This window comes from Piliocolobus tephrosceles, chromosome 20, assembly GCF_002776525.5.
Source record: "Piliocolobus tephrosceles isolate RC106 chromosome 20, ASM277652v3, whole genome shotgun sequence".
Lineage (NCBI taxonomy): Eukaryota > Metazoa > Chordata > Mammalia > Primates > Cercopithecidae > Piliocolobus > Piliocolobus tephrosceles.
The window spans coordinates 7276632-7290446 of record NC_045453.1 but is presented as its reverse complement, the minus strand read 5'-3'; the positions used below and the strand labels follow the sequence as shown (position 1 = coordinate 7290446).

At 38.7% G+C, this 13815-nt stretch overlaps 1 protein-coding gene across 7 annotated transcripts in view; it reads right to left on the bottom strand.

The window, feature by feature from the left end:
* Positions 1-13815, bottom strand: part of ITCH (itchy E3 ubiquitin protein ligase) — a 137270-nt gene that overhangs the window by 6234 nt on the left and 117221 nt on the right. For all 7 annotated transcript variants that reach the window (XM_023220458.1, XM_026455250.1, XM_023220463.1 and 4 more), the window contains 4 exons: positions 9788-9908; positions 9151-9255; positions 6657-6753; positions 1001-1073 (listed from right to left, as the gene is read on the bottom strand). In XM_023220458.1, coding sequence (XP_023076226.1) covers positions 1001-1073; positions 6657-6753; positions 9151-9255; positions 9788-9908 — 396 coding nt within the window. The remainder of the gene's footprint in view (positions 1-1000; positions 1074-6656; positions 6754-9150; positions 9256-9787; positions 9909-13815) is intronic.

Below are 13815 nucleotides of genomic sequence, written 5' to 3'. Positions count from 1 at the left end.
GTAGATTAGAGGTTACCAAGGGCTACACAGCAGATAAAAGGGGAGTGACTGCTAATGGGTACATGGGCTTTTGGGAGGGTGAAAAAAATGTTCTGGAGCCTGTAATCCCAACACTTTGGGAGGCTGAGGTGGGTGGATCACCTGAGGTCAGGAGTTTGAGATTGGCCTGACCAACATGGTAAAACCCTGTTCTCTACTAAAAATATAAAACTTAGCTGGATGTGGTGGCGGGTGGCTGTAATCCCAGCTGCTTGGGAGGCTGAGGCAAAAGAATTGCTTGAACCTGGGAGGCAGAGGTTGCAGTGAGCTGAGATCAAGCCACTGCACTCCAGCCTGGTCTATAAAGTGAGACCCCGTCTCAAACAACAACAACAACAACAAAACAAACCACTGAACTGAACTGCATAATTTAAGAAGGTGAGTTTTATAATATGTAAATTATATATCAATAAAATTGTTATTTGAACACTACATGTATGTATAAAACGTCATGTATAAAAACAAAAAGGAACAGACAATAAAACAGTAAAGAGGTCAGATATCCAGTAAGGACCATATGTGACCACTAAAATATATCCCACAAAGCAAGGTTCAAATATTGTTGACATTAGGTTGAATTCCAAAACATTAATATATTTGCTGTGAGATTAGGCTTAGATTTAGTTTTCTATATTTTTAGAAATGTAATTAGATTTCAAATAAGAATATTTATGGTCATGATGTTAGATGCAGGTCTCCTAACTTTGACTTCTTTTGCTGCCTTCAGAGAAAAATGAAAATAACTCTAAATCCCACATTAAAAAAAAAATTCAAATGTGAAAAAAGGAATTGATTGCAAATAGTTGTAAGGAATCACATTGGGGTGAACAAAATGCTCTTAAACTGGATTGCTATGATGGCGGTGCTACTCTCTAAATCTACTAAATATCATTTTTAATTTCTGGCTGTCTTTAAATAGCTACAGATAACTGTTTTCTCTATCCTTTTTGATTGTACTTACCAGGTATGACTTCTGGGTAGCCAATTTTCTTTCCCAACTTTTTCAATGCAGAATTTCTGTGGTCCATTGCTCCCTAAAACATAATGAAATCATAAACTTTGTTAGTATAGTGGATCTCAAACTGTGTTCCCCAATCCAATAAGCCTCAGCATCATGAGGGAACTTGTTAGAACCATAAATCTACAGGCCCCACACATCAGCTTACTAATTCAGAAACTCTGGGTTAGGTGTAGTGGCTTATGCCTGTAATCCCAGTACTTTGAGAGGCCACGGCGGGCAGATCACTTGAGGTCAGGAGTTCAAGATCAGTCTGGCCAATATGGTGAATCCTGATCTCTACTGAAAATACAAAAACTAGCCAAGTGTGGTGGCATATGCCTGTAATCCCAGCTACTCAGGAGACTGTGGCAGGAGAATTGCTTGAATCCACGCAGCAAGGATGCAGTGAGTCAAGACCGCGCCACTACACTCTCACCTGGGTGACAGAATGAGACCCTATCTCAAAAAAAAACCCTCAAAAAACCCAAAACCAACCAATAAACAAAAAGAAACTCTAGGGGTGAGGCTCAGCAATATGTGCTTTAACAAGCTTCTGGGTGAGTCTGGTAAGTGTAAAAGTTTGACAACTAGTTTGTTAATATAAGCCCCAGAGGAGAAAAATGCAGTTTCATCTAGCATTCTTTAGCCAGAATAACACATTGTTATGATTAATAAAAGCTTACACAAGAACATTGAAAAAGCTTAATTTTAGTAGTTTGAAACACAATAAGGAAACTACAATAAAACTTGATTTAAATACAGAATTGACAAAACTTTGTGAAATGTAAACATCCTAGTGAATTCCATATTATTAATGCTAGAACTTACAGGTCCTGTAGGGCATACCCTTACAAAAACAGATAACATAACAGATAACATTTAAGTATAAACATAAAATTCTTGCCCCTCATTTACCTGCTGCTGGAGATAGCTGTGAATAGTGATCATAAAAACACTGGTTTTCTAAAAGATCATTACTTTTCCCTAGGAAGCATTTATTGTTGGTCTCAATGATTAGCAGTGCTACCAGATATTTTAATTAGAAGGGGGCAGGAACACTAACTGTTCTGCAATGTGTGACACTGTCAGACACAAAGAATTTTCTCATGTCCCACCTGACTAAACCAAGTATACTAAGTATACCTAATATAAATTGTTAGCGCTTTTGTATTTAATAACACTGAATTATTTTCACAAGTAGTTATGTAAAAAGTCCAGTAATACAGAAAACATTATAAAAAAAGACAGTTAAAATTTAAAATTATTCTGTGGTGTTCAACACACAAAATTAACTCACTCTGCATGTTCTCTCTACTCTCTCTCATTTTTTGAGACAGAGTCTCACTCTGTCACCCAGGCTGGATGGCAGTGGCACAATCGGCTCAATGCAACCTCCGCCTCCTGGGTTCAAGCAATTCTCATGCCTTACAGTAGCTGGGATTACAGATGTATACTACCACACCCAGCTAATTTTTTTATTTTTAGTACAGATGGGGTTTTGCCATGCTGGTCAGGCTGGTCTTGAACTCCTGACCTCAAGTGATCCATCCACCTTGGCCTCCCAAAGTGTTGCGATTACAGGCGTGAGCCATCACGCCCGGCCTCTACTCAGTATTTTATAGCAGAGTGCAGTGGGGCAATCTCAGCTCACCACAACCTCCGCCTCCCAGGGTCAAGCGATTCTCCTGCCTCAGCCTCCCAAGTAGCTGGGATTACAGGCATGCGCCACCATGCCCAGCTAATTTTTGTATTTTTAGTAGAGACGGGGTTTCTCCGTGGTCAGGCTGGTCTTGAACTCCCGACCTCAGGTGATCCACCCGTCTTGGCCTCCCAAAGTGCTGGGATTACAGGCATGAGTCACGGTGCCCGGCCTGAGCAAAGATTTTATAAAGAGGACCTGAAAAGCACAGGCAACAAAAACAAAAAATAGACAAATGCGGTTATATGAAACTAAAAAGCTTTGGCATAGCAAAGGAAACAATCAACAGAGCGTAGAGACAATCTGCAGAATGGGAGAAAGTATCTGCAAACTGTTCATCCAACAAAGAATATCCAGAATATACAAGAACTCAACAGCAAAAAAGAAGAAAAACAATGCATTAAAACATGGGATACGAGCTAAACAGATCTCTCAAAATAACAATGTTAAACATAACTAATCATCAGAGAGATGCAAATCAAAACCACAATGAAAGGTCATCTCTCCTCAGTTAGAAAGACTGTTATAGATTAAAAAATAACAAATGCTGGCAAGGATGTGGAAAAAGAAGAACTCTTATATATTGTTGGAGGGGATGTAAATTCTTCTTATTATTATTAACTTTTTGAGACAGAGTACTGCTCCGTCACCCAGGCTACAGTGCAACCTCTGCGTCCCAGGTAGCTGGGATTACAGGCACATACCACCACTCTCAGCTAAAAAAAAAAAAAAAAAAAAAAAAAAAAATTTTCTTTGTTTTTGGTATTTTTAGTAGAGACAGGGTTTCACTATGTTGGCCAGGCTGGTCTCAAACTCCTGGCCTTAAGAGGTCTACCCATCTCAGACTCTCAACAACCATATGATCCAGCAATCCCACTATGGGGTATTCTCTAAAGAAAAGGAAATCAGTATGTCAAAGAGATATCTGCACTCCCATGTCTACTGCAGCACCATTCACAAGCCAAGATAGGGAATCAACTTACGTGTCCATCATCAGGTAAATGGATAAAGAAAATGTGGTATATAAACAAACTGGAATACTATTCAGCCATTTAAAAGAGCAAAATTCTGTCATTTATGACAACAGAGATGAACATGGAGGACATTATAAGTGACATAAGCCAAGCACAAAAAGATAAAGAGTACATGCTCTCTCACTCATGTGAAAGCTAAAAAAGCCAATCTCATTAGAAGTACAAAGTAGAACAGTGGTTACTACGGAAGGGTGGCAGGAAGGAGGGGAGAGTCAAAGGTTGGTTAATAGATACACAAGTACAGATCGGCAGGAAGAATAAGTTCTGGTGTTCTACAGCACTATACAATGACTATAATCAACAACAATTTATTGTGTGTGTGTATGTGTGTATATATATGTGTGTGTGTGTATATATATATATATATACTTTTTTTTTTTTTTGCATTTTTCGTAGAGAAGGGGTTTTACCACAATGGCCAGGCTGGTCTCAAACTCCTGACCTCAGGTGATCCGCCTGCCTCGGGCTCCCAACGTGCTGGGATTACATGCGTGAGCCACCGTGCCCAGTGTATGTATTTTTAAGATAGGGTCTCACTCTGTCACTGAGACTGGAGTGCAGTGGCATGACCTTGGCTCACTGCAACCTTTACCTCCAAGGCTGAAGTGATCTTCCCACCTCAACCTCCTGAATAGAAGGGACTATAGGCGTGTACCACCATGCTCAGCTGATTTCTAAATTTTCTGTAGAGATAGGGTCTCCCTATATTGCCCAGGCTTATCTCAAACCCCTGGGCTTGTGTGTTCCTCCTGTCTCAGCCTCCCGAAGTGCTGGGATTACAGGTGTGAACCACTGTGCCTGGCCTGTATGTTTATAAATAGTTAGAAAAGTGAGTTTTGAATGTTCGCAACAGAAAGAATTGATAAATGTTTGAGGTGATGGATATGCTAATTACCCCAACTTGATCATTACATATTGTATACATGTATCAAAATAAAAACTGTACCCCAAATATGTACAATTATGTCAATTAAGAACAATTTAAAAAGTAGAAAAGAATAAAGATTTGAAACTAAAACAAACAAAATAAACTAGATAGCCTCTAAAATTCTCCAAACTACAATCTCACTGTTTCTGTCTTCTAACAAAAACTTTCCTTGAAGTCACCCTTCTGAGACCTCTCTGCAGCACTGAAGAAAAAAATTCCTTCTACTTGCTTCTCAGACGGTATACTATTTCTTTCTTCTTCTCATTCTCTGGTCTCTCCTTTAAATTGGTTTCCAGGCTAATTCCATCTTTTCTTTTCCTTTAAGATGAAGTCTCACTCTGTCGCCAGGCTGGAGTGCAGTGGCGCGATCTCAGTTCACTGCAACCTCTGCCTCCTCCCAGGTTAAGCGATTCTCCTGCCGCAGCCTCCTGAGTAGCTGGGGCTACAAGTGTGCATCACCAGACCCAGCTGATTTTTGTATTTTTAGTAGAGACGGGGTTTCACCCTGTCGCCCCAGCTGTTCTCAAACTCCTGAGCTCAAGCGATCCACCCACCTCGGCCTCCAAAAGTGCTGGGATTACAGGCTTAAGGCTGTGCCTAGCCTAGGCTATTTCCATCTGTCTTATTCCTACATGTAGATGGTTCTAGGCATTAGCCTTCTACTCCTCTCTGTATTCTATTTCTGCCTGAGACCACACATTCTCAACAGCATCAAATGTCACTGCTCTGATGATTCAACTTCTTCTGTTTCCTCTTAACTCTAACTCATATATTGTTACCTCTACAGCTGCTCCCCTGGGGTTTTCTACTTGGTTTTCTGGCAGTCACCTTAAATTCAGCAGGTTCTAACCTGCTCAGCATCCTCCCCCAACATCTACAACCATGCATACTCATTATACTTCCTGACTTCTCCATTGCTCCATGTTCTATAACATGACAATTATTGCCGATACCCCTCTCTTACACTTCATTTTCTATTAAGCTCTCTACCTGTTTCTACCTTTGGAACTTTCTCTAGCATCTACCCTCTCTTTTCTATTTCCATCTCCTGAGATCAGGTTCTCATCATTGCTGCAATGATTTCTTCTTATCTCTAGGCCCTCACCATCTTTTAATCCACCCTGTATCTTCCTATCAAATCTTCCTAAATGCAGCTTGAGCAAGTTTTCCTCTCTTCAAAAAGTTCCACAGCTTCCAATACCCTCACAGTAATAACCAAATTCTTTTGATCTGGTTTTAAAGTCTTTTCTAAACTGGTTTCATGCTCTGTATTCAAAATTACCTGCTTAGTTCTCCTAATTTTAACTCTGCTTCACCTGAAGCAGGCTTAGGGATCATAACTTCTCTGTGTATCTTCCTATGTGGTACTTGGGATAATGTTGGTATTAAGGAAATACTTGAATTTACTTTAATAATTTATTGTTTAGTAACAAAGTAAATATTGCCACAGTCACTCATCTCAATATTCATTTTAAGCAGCAGATTGCTGTGTAACAGGCACTTTGCCAGGGGCAAGAAATAAAAAGATGAAGAAGATATGAATCCATATCTCAAAGAACTCCCTATCTCCTAGGGAAGAGTGGTTTTAAACACAATACAGAAACTACAATCCACTATTGTATTATACAATGATCTTCTCACATTGTTAAATAATACAACCAATAGTGATTGACTCATAAGAGACACATGTTTGGCAAGTCACTAAATGAAGAGATTTACATACAGAAGACTGCTGTCCTAATGAGTTAGCTGTGGGTTCTAGCTTGAGGGTTAAAAATTTCTACAGAGGTAAGGACTAAAACTTATTTTAAAGGTTATACAAATCCACGCTAACTGGGAATAGTTAAGAAAATGCCTATCCTTGTCTTTGTTGTTTCTGATACGCTGTATACACATTCACGTAAAGCAGCATGATAAACAATTTTCTGTATAGGAAAAGTGATGCTGTATACATACCCATGAGATCAGCAAATCCTCCTAGTGGCAATCGGCAGGTTCCAGTAACAAACTGTAGAAGTCTCATTCTCTTCTCATTATCAATTTCTTTAACAAACTGTTAAAAGAATATTTAAAGAGATATATACATCATATATTACATTCAGCACACTAAATAAGAAAGAAAAATAATGATTTCAGATCTTTTATTTTTTTTAGAGGTGAGGTCTTGTTCTGTGGCCCAGGCTGGGGTGCAGTGGTACAATCATAGCTCATTGCAGCGTCTAACTCCTGGGCAGCAGGCAATCCTCCCGCCTCAGTCTCCAGAGTAGCTGGGACTATAGGAGCAAGCCACTGTATGTGGCTCATTTCAAATCTTAAAGGAACCCCTGGTGTCCACTGCATTAGATTACTTAATCCAATACTATGGATGGAGGGCCATTTCCATGTTTATCAAAGCCCCAGCAACCTTTCCTTATATAACTCTTAGGACAATATACTTAAAGGGATATATAAAAAGTAAGATGGACTGAGACCAAGAGCTCCTTACTCATGCAGTTTTAAGATTAGTTCTTCCAGGGCAGCCCTTCCTGTGACTCCCCATCCCACCACCAGCCCCCAGCCCCAGATCTGCCTGTCCTATAGGATATTCATGTGGCTACACAGGATAGAGACTTTGAGTCAGTATAGACTTTTTGGTTTAATAAACAACTTTAATGAAATTCAAAGAATTCTGAAGGAGGATATATCCCAATAACCTCCTCTTCTCAATGTTCTTTAGGTTTTGGTACCGCTACACATAGCTAGAATCATGTGGTTTTTATTTCGTACAATTCTGACTCAAAGCAAAAGGTTTCTAGAGAATGTTTCTAGTCTGTAGTATAACTGTTTTGCCTCAACCAAAAACTTTTTTGTAAGGAATAATTTTTATCCTATTGTACTATTATTAATTATCCTACAATTGTAACCTTACTTGTTACAGAAGCTCAGTTTATCTTTAAGTTTCTCATATGAATTTCTTTACATGTATAGCAGATTTTTTAATTTAATTTTTTAAATTGTTGTAAAATATACACAACATAAATTCTTGATTTTAACCTTTTTGAGTGTAATTTAATGACATTAAGGACATTCACACTGTTGTGCAACCGTCAACACTATTTCCAACTTTTTCATCATCCCAAGTACAAACTATGTATACATTAAACATAACTTCCCATTTTTGCTCCCTGCAGCTTCTGGTAACCCATATTCTACTTTCTGCCTCTATGAATTTGCCCATTCTAGTAACCTCATGTAAGTGGAATTATACAATATTTGTCCATTTGTGTCTGGCTTACTTCACTTATCTGTAGCACATACCAAAAATCTCATTACTTTTTAGCACTGAATAATATTCAACTCTAGATATTTTTGACTTATGATGGATATAAAGGATAAAACTCCTTTACAAGTCCAGGAGCATCTGTATATGTATACACCACATTTTGTGTGGGTAAATGGATGATGAATACTGGTATACGAGTATCTGTTTGAGTCTCTGCTTTCAATTTTTTGGGCTGTATACCAAGGGTTGGAATTTCTGTATCTTATGTTAATTATATGTTTAGCTTTTTGAGGAACCACCAAACTATTTCCACAGTGGTGTGGTATTTCACACTGTCACCAGCAATGCGCCCTTGGCAATGGTTGTTTTCTCCACTTTAAAAATAGTATTTAAAAATAAAAGTATGATGTGATACCTCATTGTGTTGTTTTCATTTTTGTTTTTGAGATGGAGTCTCGCTCTGTTGCCCAGGCTGGAGAGCAGTAGTGTCATCTTGGCTCACTGCAACCTCTGCCTCCTGGGTTCAAGTGATTCTCCTGCTTCAGCCTCCCAAGTAGCTGAGATTACAGGCATGCGCCACCACGCCTGGCTAATTTCGTCGTGTTAGCCAGGATGGTCTTGATCTCCTGACCTCGTGATCCACCCGCCTCGGCCTCCCAAAGTGCAGGGATTACAGGTGTAAGCCACCGCACCCAGCCTCATTGTGGTTTTGATTTGCATTTCTCTAATGATTAATGATGCTGAACATCATTTACTATGCTTACGGCAGACATTTTTAGAGAGGGACCATTATCATCCTAAATCATGTCTCTTAAATTTTGCCTTCTGAACATTATATAATTAATGAAGTATAAATGATAAAAAAACAAAAAACAAAAAAAAACACAACGTATTACAGACAGTCCTATAAAACCTCAAAACCATTTAAATCAAATGTAGGTAAATTTTATCATCTGGAATTGTCTTACACTCTACTCTGGACAAAGATGCAAGGTATGTGTGGCTTACTTGGCAACAGTCTTAAAAGGATGCTGTTATAATCTGTATTCATTTATTATAATGCATATGATGGACTAAGGGGTCTATATACACTGGTACGTTTTGAGCTGTGACTCATTTCCATATGTGGTAAGCAAATTCTAAAAAATTATGCTGTGTCAACTAATAGGAATAAATTTAAAAACAAACCTGCCAAAACCACATGATTTGTTTGCTGGTCCTTGTATAATGACGGTAGATGGCATGTCTTTGCCAGTCATTCAAATCAATCTCTTGCATTCCACATAAAAGGACCTTTAGGGATGAAAAAGACAAACTGTTTCCTTAGGTAACTGTACAAAAACAGCTGGACATAAATAAGGAAAGACGAAGATTAAGCAAAGTTTTAGAAAAACAATCAGTAGGCTTTGACTTAATACATCAAGAATTATATATATAATACAATTATATATATAATACAAGAATTATATATATAATACAATTATATATATAATACAAGAATTATATATATAATACATCAAGAATTATATCTACATTGCTCATTAAGGCAAGGTTCCATGCACGGTGTCATATATATATATATTCAGGGAAGTAAGTCACTCAATTGTAGAGAAGCTCTAATATTTGTACTTTTGGGGGGGTAATAGTATTGTTTTATCTTTGGATAAATTATGATTTTCTTTAACCACTGGGGATGTTTCAAAACATTTTGCACCAGTATAAAAAATATTACAGTAACAGGAAAGATGGGAAAGTGAGTTAAAAGCAGACAACTGAAGGCATTATTTACTAGCATGGTACAGGGGAATGAAGGAAAACTCATTACCTCTAATTCCTTTGCATCAAAGTATTGCACATATTGCTGGGGAAGAATTTCATTAAAGCCCTCAAAGAAAGCTTGTGTCTGTTCTTCAACACCTCGAGACAACCTCCATTCAGCTACCATTCTGGCAAACAAATATTAAAAAACCTATCAGGAAGTTTAGATCTTATCTTTAAATTTTGAGTATAAAAATAAATTTTAAGAAATTATAAAAAACTTAAAATATATTCAAAACTAGAATATAATGAACCCCCTGTACACATGTACAAGCTTCATCACAATGCCCATCTATTTCATTTATGCCCCTATTCATACCCTAGATATCACATAATTTCATTTCTTTTCTTTATTTATTTGAGATGAGGTCTCACTCTGTCACCTGAGCTGAAGCACAGTGGCACAATCTTGGCTCACTGCAGTCTTGACCTCCTGGGCTCAAGTAATCCTCCTACCTCGGCCTCCTGAGTAGCTGGGAATAGGTGTGCAACACCACGCCTGGCTAACTTTTGGTTTCGTGTGTACAGATCGGGTCTCTCTGTATTGCCAAGGTTGGTTTTAAACACCTGGCCTCATGTGATCTGCCTGCCTCGGCCACCCAAACTGCTAGGATTACAAGCGTGTGCCACCATGGCCAAGCCATATAATTTATTTTCTTTTATTTTGTTTTTGTTTTTTGAGACAGAGTCGCACTCTGTCGCCCAGGCTGGAGTGCAATGATACAATCTGGGCTCACTGTAGCCTCCACCTTCCAGGTTCAATCAGTTCTTGTGCATCAGCCTCCCGAGTAGCTGGCATTACAAAGGCGTGTGCCACCACGCCCAACTCATTTTTGTGTTTTTAGTAGAGATGGGGATTTCATCATGTTGGCCAGGATGGTCTTGAACTCCTGACCTCAAGTGATCCACCTGCCTTCTCCCAAAGTGCTGGGATTACAGGCGTGAGCCACCGCGCCTGGCCCAAACAATTTCATTTTGAACAGAGACTTCAGTATATGTCTCTACAACATGAGGATTATTTTTTAAAACATAAAGCATAAAAACATGACCACATCATTATTTTGTAAAACTAGAATTGTAAATCTAGTGACAACATCCTTCAAAAAATGAAAGTGAAATAAAAATGTTTTCATATAAAAGTTGAAAAAATGTACTGCCAGGAGATGCACATGAAGTGAAATGGTAAATAAAGGTTTTTTTTTTTTTTTTTAAGCCAAAGGGAAATGATCTTATATTTAAAAAAAAAAAAAGAATCTGAGGAAAGAAATAAGGAGAACCAGAAATAGTAATGTGAATAAATATAAGATTATTTTTGAAAATGGTTAAAAATTAAAGCAAGAGTAACAGTAACAAAGTATTATATTTGTAACATGTAGAAATAACATATGACGACAACAACAGCACAAACAGCTGGCGTGAGGTAAATGAATTATATTATTATGAGCTTCTTTTCTTTTTCTTGAGATGAAGTCTCACTCCTGTCCCCTAGGCTGGAGTGCAATGGCACAATCTCAGCTTACTGCAACCTCCGCCTCCTGGGTTCAAGTGATTATCCTGCCTCAGCCTCCCAAGTAGCTGGGATTACAGGTGCCTACTACCACGCCAGGTTAATTTTTTTATTTTTAGTGGAGACGGGGTTTCACCATGTTGGCCAGGCTGGTCTTGAACTCCTGACCTCAGGCAATCCACTGGCCTTAGCCTCCCAAAGTGCTGAAATTACAGGAGTGAGCCACGGCACCTGGCCTATGAGCTTCTTATATTGTACTAGAAGTAGTGTTTGGGTCAACAGGGATGTTACAGATGCATATTATCATAATCATTAGTCACCACTAAAATTAAACAAGGAGGTATAGCTAAAAACCCAACAGAAGAGCTAAAAAAGAAAGTAAAAATTGCTTTATTAATTCTAAGAAAGCAAGAAAGAACAAAGTTGGGAAAAATAAGAAACAAATAGCAAGGTGAGACAAATAGCAAAACAAATAGCAATGGTTAGACAAAAGTCCAACCAAATCAGTAATAAAATTAAACATAAATGTACTGAACACTCCAATTATAGAGATTATCAGGATAAAAATAATAAGACTTAAGAAATACTTCTAAATACAATGAGAGTGGCTGGGAGTGTGACTACATCTGTAATCCCAGCACTGTGGGAGGCTGAGGCAGGTGGATCCCTTGGGCACAGGAGTTCAAGACCACCCTGGGCAACATGGTGAAACCCCATCTCGCCATGTGGGTATGGTGGCACATGCCTGTAGTCCCAGCTGCTTGAGGGCTGAGGCAAGAGGATCACTTGAACTTCCAGAAGTGGAGACTGCAGTGAGCCAAGATTTCGCCACTGCACTCCAGCCTGGGTGACAAAATGAGACCCTGTCTCAAAAAACTATTAAAGATAAAACATAATAAATAAATAAATAAATACAAATAAAATAAATAAAGTAGTGAAAAAACACAACATTCCAAAATTTGTGGCTGGGCACAGCGGCTCACGCCTGTAATCCAGGCACCTTGGGAGGCTGAGGCAGGCAGATCACCTGAGGTCAAGAGTTCAACACCAGCCTGGCCAACATGGCGAAACCCTGTCTCTATTAAAAATACAAAAATTAGCCAGGTGTGGTGGCGGGTGCCTATAATCACAGCTGCTCGGGAGGCTGAGGCAGGAACATTGTTTGAACCCAGGAGATGGAAGTTAAAGTAAGCCAAGACTGTACCTCTGCACTCCAGCCTGGACGACAGAGTGAGACTCCGTCACAGGAAAAAAAAAAAAAATTTGTGGGCTGGATGAGGTGGCTCATGCCTATAATTCCAGCACTTTGGGAGACAAAGGTGGGAGGATCGTTTGAATCCAGGAGTTTGAGACCAGCCTGGGCAACATATTGAGACCCATCTCCTACAATAAATAATTAAGTTAGCCAGGCATGGTAGCACATGCCTGTGGTTCCAGCTACTTGGGAGGCTGAGGTGAGAGGATATCTGGAGCTCAGGAGGTTGAGGCTATAGTGAGCCATGACACTACCACTACACTCCAACCTGGGCAACAGAGTGAGACTCCATCTCAAAAATAAAATAAAATAAAATAAATTGTGAGGATAGCTAAAGACATACTTAGTTGGAAATCTGCAGCTTTAAGTCCTTATATTAGAAAACAGAATGTGGGAGGACAACTTGAGGCAAGGAGTCTGAGACCAGCCTGTGCAAAATAGCAAGACCACATCTCTACAAAAATAAAAACAACCAAAAAATTTGCTGGGCACGGTGGCTTGTGCCTACAGTTCCAGCTACTCAGGAGGAAAAGGTAAGAAGATGGAGGGAGTGAGGGAGGGAAGAAGGGAAACAGAAAAGTTTCCAAAATCAATGATCTGAAATATTTAAGAACTCCTACAATCACAAATAAAAAGACAACCCAATTTTAGAATGGATAAAAGATTTGGATATACACATCAGAAAAGAAGAGCTACAAATGATCAATATGCACAGAAAAACGTACTCAACACCATTAGTCAAGGAAAAAATGGAAATTAAAATCACAAGATACTACTGACAATGATGAATTGGCAAGAACGTGAGGCAACTTTCAAATATTGCTAGTAGGACTGTAAAATGGCAAAAACACTTTGGGAAACTTTGGCAGTTTCTAATAAAGTCAAACACCTTCCCAGCGATTTCACTCCTAGGTATTTACTCAAGAAAAATATGTCCACAAAAAGACACCACAAGAATGTTTATAGCAGCTTTACTCATAATAGCCCCAGACTGGGAAACAACCAAAACATTTATCACCAACAGAATGGATAAACAAATTTTGAGATATAAACGGCACGGAATATTTCTCAGCAATAAAAAGGAATAAAATACTGATATAAACAATATGGCTGAATCTCACAAACACCAAATAAAAGAAAAAATCAGACACTAAAAGCTAGATATAAGAGTACATACTCTATGGTTCCATTTTAGGAAATTTAAAATCAAAAAGTTATACAAATAGAACTAAACAGAAATGGTTATCTACCTCTGGGGCTGCGAGAAGGGAGG